Source organism: Camelina sativa, chromosome 8 (assembly GCF_000633955.1).
Source record: "Camelina sativa cultivar DH55 chromosome 8, Cs, whole genome shotgun sequence".
NCBI classification, from domain to species: Eukaryota; Viridiplantae; Streptophyta; class Magnoliopsida; order Brassicales; family Brassicaceae; genus Camelina; species Camelina sativa.
Genome location: NC_025692.1, coordinates 13837565 through 13847036, shown reverse-complemented (window position 1 = coordinate 13847036; position 9472 = coordinate 13837565). Strand labels below are relative to the sequence as shown.

General features: G+C 37.8%; 1 protein-coding gene across 1 annotated transcript; it reads left to right on the top strand.

Moving 5' to 3' along the window:
• Window positions 1322–6360, top strand: LOC104707137. Its single transcript, XM_010423412.2, has 4 exons — window positions 1322–1654; window positions 1737–1765; window positions 1845–1896; window positions 5688–6360. Exon 4 carries the CDS (start codon window positions 5698–5700, stop codon window positions 6343–6345), a length of 648 nt encoding a protein of 215 aa, XP_010421714.1. The 5' UTR covers window positions 1322–1654; window positions 1737–1765; window positions 1845–1896; window positions 5688–5697; the 3' UTR covers window positions 6346–6360.

Here is a 9472-nt window from a genome sequence, read left to right as displayed (position 1 = left end):
GGTCCTAACGCCACCAATCTAGCCACAATAATCAAGTACCGGAGGAATATCCTCAATCATTACACCCGGAAGCGCGAACCATGATTCCTCATCCTGTAGATCGCAAGAAGAGAGTCCGCGCAGAGGTAAAGAAGGATTGGCGGTTGAGATCTCTCTCTGCAGGTCAGATGGAGCTACGGTATTCCCATTGAAGTCACGGTTCAGCCTCAGAGGTACGGACTTCACCACCTGATCTAAGGATCTGGGAATCTGAGCCACATTGTTCGATCTGGGAGTTGGATCTGAAATTTCGACGAATTAACTGGTCACTCTAGGTATTGGAAGAAGAAGCAACAGTCGGTGTCATAGCCATTTTAAGTCGACAGAGAGTGTGGAGGAACAAGTCAGAAGAATATCAATCGGAATAGAAAGAGAAACGAAGATAAATTAAGAAACACTGAGATGGGAGATAACAGAGCAAATACCTTAGTGTGTTCGGTGGAAAGTGAGAAATGAAGAAGGAGGCCGAGTATTTGTGGAGCATAGTGGGCGGCAACACTATGAAAGGCCATCATTACCTACGCGATGCTTCAGCTTCCGACCTAGTTGAAACGACGTATTGGACACTTGTCGATTCGGAATTGCACGTCGCGACGGTGCAGATATACGAAGAAATAAATTTGGTTTCCTAAAGTTTAGGTCGAATATTTTTCTTCCTATAGTCCGGAGATTCGAATATACCTAACTGGGAGGGGGCTAATTTTTGGTGCGAGATTTAGAATCCATGACATACTAACCTAAACCGGAGGTAAACCGATCACTTTTGAAAAGCAACTAAACCGAGAAATTTAACTAATATTCATTTCGAAATTTAAGGAAAATAGACTTATCTTGTAAGTTTGGAATTCATATCAATAGGGGGATTCCTCTTCAATGCAAGACCATCTAGCAATTAATATAAAAACCCTAGTTCAACATTGTTCTTGAGAAAACCTAACTTCTTCTTCAAGACATCTTAATTTTCTTTTATTTACAAGTTTTAATCCAGTTTTTTTTAGAGAGATCTTAAGTAAATTTGTTTAAACAAATTCATTGTGAGAGATCTAGTTTCTACAGGCACTACAAGAATATGGGGCATTGATAACGTTAGATGATAGCGTTTAGCATAGTTATGCTATTGTTGACGTAACTCTGTATATGTCATAGCGTTTGTTAAAATAGAAACGCTATAAGTTAGGGGTTATTAAAAAAAGCAGGAGTGTTTATATTTATTATGTTAGAGATTTTAATGTGTGTTCTTCTAATAGCACATACAATTTATTAAACGCTATACAAGTGACCAGCGGGAATTAAATTCGTCACCCGCCTCAAAATTAAGATTGGAGGTAAATTTTTTTGTTAAATCTTAAAGTTGGGGACTTTTTTTTTTAAGTCTCACTCTCTCGTCTCTTAAACTTTTCCAATCTTAGTTAATCGCATCTCCATATTCTTCCCACTCTCTCTTAATCTCGTCTTCCAATTCTTCTCCAATCTCACTTAATCGGGTCTCCATATTCTTCCCACTCTCCCTTAATCTCATATTTCTGTTCTTCTCCAATCTCACTTAATCGCGTCTCAGAGAACTAAGTCGGCAACCACTGAAGAACACTGATGAGGAGCTAAATCTATATTCAAGGTTATTTGGGAAACCCTAATAGATTTAGTATTGAATCAAATTTGGGGTTTGGCATTGAATCAAATTTATTGTTGTTCTACAGGAAGATTTCGGTGTTTGCAAGAGTGAAAGGTATGTGAAATTGAAAGTTTTTTTAGTTTCAATTTGGGGTTTTTATTTTCAGTTTGGGTTAATTGTTTTTTAATTTTAGTTTCAGTTTTCTGGATCTCAAAAATTCAGCATAGGAGTAAGAAGTTAAACAGGTATATTATATATATGTGTTAGTGCTCTTACTGATAATCGATTTTATGTCTTCTCTTAGTTGTGTGTCTGAGTTGATTGTATTATGGATAAGTCTTGGGTTTGGATGCAAAGGAATAATGTCGAATATGAGCAAGGACCAACTAATTGTGTGCATGCATCAGCCGAGAGTTTGGGTAATCCTACTGAAATGTTATGCCCATGCATAGATTGTCAGAATATATGCCACCAACATATGGAGAATGTATTGGATCATTTAATTGTTAGAGGAATGGGTGAGAAATATAAAAGGAGTAATTGTTGGAGTAAGCATGGGGATAGAAGGAATGCTAAGTCAGATGTTGACCTGAGTGGAGATTTTGGAGCTTATGAGCTGATTAGAACTGCGTTTCTTGAGGGTGAAGAAAAATCAGATTCTAGGAATCCGAATGGAGATAATCCTGAGCATACATGTTGCGAAGAAGAATTGAAGTTCAGGAAGAAACTCAAAGATGCTGAAACTCCATTATACTCGGGATGCCCCAATTACACTAAGGTCTCTGCAATCATGGGGTTGTATCACATATAAGTGAAGAGTGGTTTGTCAGAGAATTACTTTGATCAGATACTGAATATAGTTCATGATATGCTCTTTGGAGATAATGTTCTTCCAACATCCACAGATGGGATCAATAAATTCTTGAAGATGTTCGGTTTTGGCTATGATGTCATTCACGCATGTACCAATGATTGTATTCTTTACCGGAAATAGTATGAGGTGATGGAAAGCTGTCCAAGATGCAATGCTTCAAGATGGGAAAGGGATAAACACAATGGTGAGGAGAAGAAGGGGATTCCAGCTAAGGTACTTAGGTATTTTCCAATCAAGGATAGATTCAAGCGGATGTTTAGATCAAAAGGGATGGCTGAGGATTTACGTTGGCATTACATCAATGGTAGTGAAGATGGGACAATGCGACATCCGGTGGACTCAATAGCTTGGGCTCAAGTGAATGATAAATGGCCACAATTTGCTGCTGAACCAAGAAACCTTTGACTAGGTCTTTCAACTGATGGTTTGAACCCATTCGCTATACAGAATACAAAGTATAGTACATGGCCGGTTTTTCTAGTTAACTACAACATGAGTCCAACGTTGTGCATGAAAACAGAGAATTTTATGTTAACATTATTGATCCCTTGATCTACTGCACCAAGCAATAACATCGATGTCTATCTATCACCATTGATAGATGACTTAAAAGATTTGGGGAGTGAAGGCATCGAGGTTTATGACTCATTCTTAAAGGAGAATTTCACACTTAGAGCTTTGTTGTTGTGGAGTATTAGTGACTATCCAGCCTTAGGCACATTGGCTGGTTGTAAAGTCAAGGGAAAACAAGCTTGTAATGTCTGTGGAACGGATACACCTTTTAGATGTTTGAAGTTCAGTCGGAAGCATGTGTATTTAAGTAATATAAAGCGACTTAGAGCTGGGCATCTTTACCGACATAGAAAAGGCTGGTTTGACAACACTGTAGAAGAAGAGACTGCAAACAAAATTCAGACTGGAAATGAGATATCTGAGATACTTAAGGATTTTAGAAATGATTTTGGGAAACCTTTGGAGAGAAAAGGTAAAAGAAAAAGAACAGAGGTGTTTGAAGATGAGATGTTGTCACAAGATGAATATGAGGAAGATACTGATCAATGGAGATGGAAGAAGCAGTCAATTCTTTTTGAGTTACCTTATTGGAAGGTATGCACTACACTAATCAATGATCATTTATAATCTGTTTATTTGTTTCTAACTAATGATTCTTTTTTGTGTTAGGATATGCCTGTCCGGCACAACATTGATGTGATGCATGTGGAAAAGAATGTTTCTGATGCTATATTGTCTATCATAATGCAAAATGCTAAATCAAAGGATGGGGTTAAAGCACTCAACGATTTAGAGGATATGGGGATACGAAGCAACTTACATACACAGTTAAGGGGAAAAAAACCATATTTACCTCCACCTGCTTATTGGTTGTCTAGAGAAGAGAAAAAGAGATTTTGTACTAGGTTGTCTAAGTTTAGAGGACCTGATGGCTATTATAAGAATATCGCCAATTGTGTCTCAATTGATCCACCTATCATTGGTGGATTGAAGCATACGATCATCATGTGCTTCTTCAGAACTTGTTACATGTTGCTTTGAGAGGCTTGTTACCAAAAGGACCTAGGATTGCAATAAGCAGACTCTGCAACTTCTTAAATTGACCTAGAGAAGCTAATAACATTGGAGTCTGAGCTAGTGGAGACAATGTGTCAGATGGAGAGGTTATTTCCTCCATCTCTTTTCGATATCATGTTTCATCTTCCACTACATTTGGCAAGAGAAGCTTGTTTGGGTGGACCGGTACACTTTAGGTGGATGTATCCCTATGAAAGGTATACCCCAAACTATTTTCCTCGTTTCAAATTTCATATTTTTAACCATTATATGAAAAACCTGTATCTTTGAATTTGTAGGTACATGAAAAAACTTAAAGTTTATGTCAAAACTATGCAAGGCCAGAAGCATGTATGACTGAGGGATACTTGGCTGAAGAATGTATGGCCTTTTGCTTCGTGTTTTTACAAAACACTATAGAAGTGCAAGAATCTGTCAATCGCAGTGAAGATGTTGAGACTAGTAAACTCATCATCGAAGGCCGGCCACTGCGGAAGGCTACAGACGTAACACTTACTGACAAAGAGCGGGACATAGCGCATCGATATGTTCTAATGAACATGGCAGTTATGGAACCATATATTGAGTAAATGTTTGCCACATTGAGTGATTTATGTTTTAACTACTTAATGGATCCATATGTGTACTAAGATATGGAAATCTAAAAACAGTTTGCATTTAGAAGAACTTCAACCTACTGATGTAAGATGTAAGAGAAATGAAACTCTTTTATGGAAAACACATACCGAAAAATTCTCACTATGGATAAAAGAGAAGGTCAGTTACTTGATATTTGTTTTTTTTTTGTTAATTGACTCATTTACAATAATAGAAATTTATTTCTATTCTCTCCTTTGTTATCAGATCCCTATTAACTCAAAGGAGCACTCCACGAAGCTGAGATGGTTAGCATTTGGACCAAGGTATATTGCTTAGACATATAAGGGATATGTCATTAATGGACATATATTTCACACAGATGACATGAAGCGGAAGACACAAAATAGTCGAGTCACATATGAAGCTTTCACTATGTGTAGATCGAGTGCCAAGGATACAAGACAAAAGGCTAATATAGTTACATACTATGGTGTGATAAAGGAGATCATATTGTTGGACTACCATATGTTCCAAGTTCCTATATTCAAGTGTAATTGGGCTAATAAAGGAAACGATGTTCAAGAAGAAGACGAGTTTACTCTTGTGAACCTCAATTTAAACCAATCTGCATTCCTTCAAGTTCCATATATTATGGCAGCACAAGCTAAACAGGTTTTCCGTTCCAGATAAGATGAGTCTTCACTGTGGTATGTTGTCATGAAAGCCCCACCAAGAGGATATCATGAGTTAGAGACAGAAGAAGAGTTTGTTTAAACATCAATACCAACCCAGGAAACTGATGATTTTGGCAATCAATCATCTGATGACGAGAGTTTCTATGTTAGAAATGACTGTGAAGGGGTCTTAGAAATAATTCAATAGTGGGTTTTGAGTTGCTGATTATTTTAATGATTTCTTAGAGATGACTTGTAGCAATGATTTTAATGAAATTATTTGTTTTGTGAGTTTGATTATAACTTCGTTGTGTTTCAGGTAATCCATCATGGCGCCCAAAAGTGATAATGCAAAACCTCGTCGCAGTAACCGTCAGCAAGGCATTGAGTTGAGTTCTGATGTTGGATTGAGAAAACATAGAAGAAGCAAGAAGAAGAAACTTGGCGCTGAATCTGACCATGTTGACAAGCACGTTGCTGATGTACTTGGTTCTGATTTGGCTGGCATGGAGGATGACCATGTTGACACTAATGAGGAAGTGGCTGCAGAAGATGACCATGTGGACACCAATGAGAAAGTGGCCGCAGAATATGACCATGTTGACAATCATACCGATGAGGAAGTGGCCGCAGAAGATGACCATGATGTATCGGAAGAAGTACTGGCTGGAGATGAGGAAGAAATTCAGCAACCCAGCAATGAACATGTACCTGAGGAAGTACAGGCAAATAACAAGAAAAGTAAAACAAGAGGACCAACCAAAATGCGGAATATTGCAAACCACCATGACGACAAGGTAGTTGTTGAATTTACATCTATTGGTGAGCATGTAGGTGATGGATCAGTGACACTTTCATCATTCTTTGGGCCGCTTGTGAGAGAACATGTACCTATCTTACTTAATAATTGGAGGTACTTGCCTGTTCAGACTAAAGACACATTTTGGGAAGAGATTCATGTACTTGCCTGTTTATAATTGTCTATAACATTCAATTTTATTGTAAGGGAGGTTTAATTTGAATGAAGATTGGTAAAAACATGTTGTTTTTAAGCAGATGGGTTATGTATGGGTCCTTGTATATTAATCATAATTCCTATCTGAAATTTTCAGGAACTGAGTGCTAAGTACAGAGCAATGCGGAAAGGGCAGATTCCACACACCACCAGCCGCAAAAGGATGGTTTGGCTAGCTCATGAGTTGGTAAATATATGTCTACTCTTTCATACAATTAGATGGGAATTGATGAAATTGCATATAAAATACTATTGTTTCACAATTGTAGAAGAAAAAGGCTTATAATCTGAGAACGGTGACCAGAAGCAAGATATGGATAGCAGGACATACACACTGAGATGGGAGACCAGTGAGGCCAGAATTCGCTGAGACTATTGTAAGAAATTATAAATTTAATAATATGGTTTTTGGTGATTAATTCTTTGCCATCATTGTGCTGAAATATTTGTATCAGGAAAAAATTAAAACTATTGACAATGAAATGGCCTCCACTACAACAAGTCTTACCGACGATGATGTGAGTCAAGTTTTAGGAAAAGAAAACCCTGGAAGACTTAGAGGAATGGGCAGAGGGGTTACTGCCACTAAGTTAGCATTTATGTTAGCTAAAGATTCACATGTGGAGCCTAAAAGAAGGGAGGTAGTGGTTGAGATTGAGGATGAGGATGAGTTGATATTGAAAGATTTGGGTAAAGACAAAGAAGCTGAAGAAGTTGTGGTTGACAAAGGAAAGAGTAAAGTGGTTGAGGAACCAAAGCAAGACAAGGCCATTGATGAAGATTACAAGAAAAGTAAAGGTGTTGCCAAAGAAACTCTATTTGTGCCTCCACCATATGAACCAAGATTGCCATTTCCTGGTAGGTTTAAGAAGCAACAAGTGGACAATTACAGAGCTATGTTTGATGCACAAATGAAAGATGTTGCTATTACAATGCCTATCATAGATGCATTCCTGCTCAACCCATCATACAGCANAAGTTCCTCAAGGATGCAGTTTTGGAGAAGAAGAAAGCTGTACAAGGAATGATTATCTTAACTCATGAGTGCAGTGCTATTATTCAAAACAAGGTAGTAGAAAAGATGCTTGAAGATCCTGGTAGCTTCACTCTCCCTTGCACATTGGGACCTCTATCTTTTAGCCATTGTTTATGTGATCTGGGGTCTAGTGTGAGCTTGATGCCTCTCTCAGTTGCCAAAAGACTAGGTTTCACTCACTACAAGAAGTGTATGATCACCCTTGTTCTTGCTGATAGGTCAGTTAGAACATCAGTTGGAGTGCTTGAATATCTACCAGTGATGATTGGCCATTTTGAAATCCCAACTGACTTTGTTGTGCTTGAAATGGATGAAGAACCAAAAGATCAACTCATCTTGGGGAGACAATTCCTAATAACTGCAGGAACAATAATTGATGTGAAAGGTGGGAAGATTCAATTGAATTTGGGCAAGGAAGCCTTGACTTTTGACATCAACAAAGTGATGAGGAAGCCTACAATTGATGGTCAAGTTTTCTATATTGAGAAGATGGAAGCTTTAGCTGATGAGCTTTTGGAGGAATTGGCAATAGAAGATGAGCTCCAAAGCACCTTGACAGTTAAACAAGGAGAGTGTGGTTTACTAAAGGAAGATAGTGAAGGGTATGAAAAGATTCTTGACTCTCACAAGCCTTCTAGTGATGATGGAAACTTCCTTGAGTTAAAAGAGCAAATGGTTTGTTCAGTTGAAGTGGACTCAAATGAAGATTGGAGTGAGCTTAAGGCACCCAAGATTGAACTTAAACCTCTCCCTAAGGGGCTAAGATATGCTTTTCTAGGTAAAAACTCTACTTATCCTGTCATTATCAATCAAGAACTTAGTGAACAAGAAACTGTTACTCTTCTAGGTGAATTAAAAAAGTATATGAGAGCTATTGGTTATTCACTTGATGATATCAAAGGCATTTCTGAAACTCTTTGCATGCATAGGATTCATTTAGATGATGAATCAATGACTTCTATTGAACCATAAAGAATGTTAAACCCTAACTTAAGAGATGTGGTGAGGAAAGAGATTCTTAAACTCCTTGATGATGCATCATATATCCTATATCAGATAGTACATGGGTTTCACTTGTAGATGTGGTGCCAAAGAAAGGAGGAGTTACAGTTGTTAAGAGTGATAAAAATGGGTTGATTCCTACTAGAACAATAACTGGACATCGCATGTGTATTGATTATAGGAGACTTAATGCTGCATCTAGAAAAGATCACTTTCCTTTACCATTTATTGATCAAATGTTATAGAGGCTTGCTAGTCATACTCATTATTGTTTTCTTGATGGTTATTCTGGTTTCTTTCAAATCCCCATACATCCCAATGATCAGGAAAATAATACTTTCACATGACCTTATGGTACTTTTGCTTATAGAAGGATGGCATTTGGATTGTGTAATGCTCTAGCTACTTTCCAAAGATGCATGATGTCAATTTTTTCTGATCTAATCAAGGATATTGTGGAGGTTTTCATGGATGACTTCTCTGCTATGGAGACTCTTTTTCTGGTTGTCTTTCGAATTTGTGCAAGGTCTTAAAGAGGTGTCAGGAAACAAATCTGGTTTTGAATTGGGAGAAGTGTCACTTCATGGTGAAAGAAGGAATTGTTTTGGGACATAAGATTTCAGAGAAAGGCGTTGAAGTTGATAGAGCTAAGATTGATGTGATGACCAATCTAGCACCACCAAATTCAGTCAAGGGGATAAGAAGCTTTTTAGGCCATGCTGGATTCTATAGAAGGTTCATTAAAGACTTCTCAAAGATTGCTAGACCTCTTACAAGATTGCTGTGTAAGGAAGTTGAATTTGAGTTTAATGAGGAGTGTCTTCAAGCTTTCAAGAAGATAAAGGAAGAGTTGGTTAGTGCTCCAATAGTTGAAGCTCCAGATTGGAATTTGCCATTTGAACTCACGTGTGATGCTAGTGACTATGCAGTTGGAGCAGTGCTTGGTCAAAGAAAAGATAAGAAGCTTCATGTTATATACTATGCAAGTAGAACCTTGGATGAAGCTCACGTCAAGTATGCTACAACAGAAAAAGAACTACTAGCTATTGTC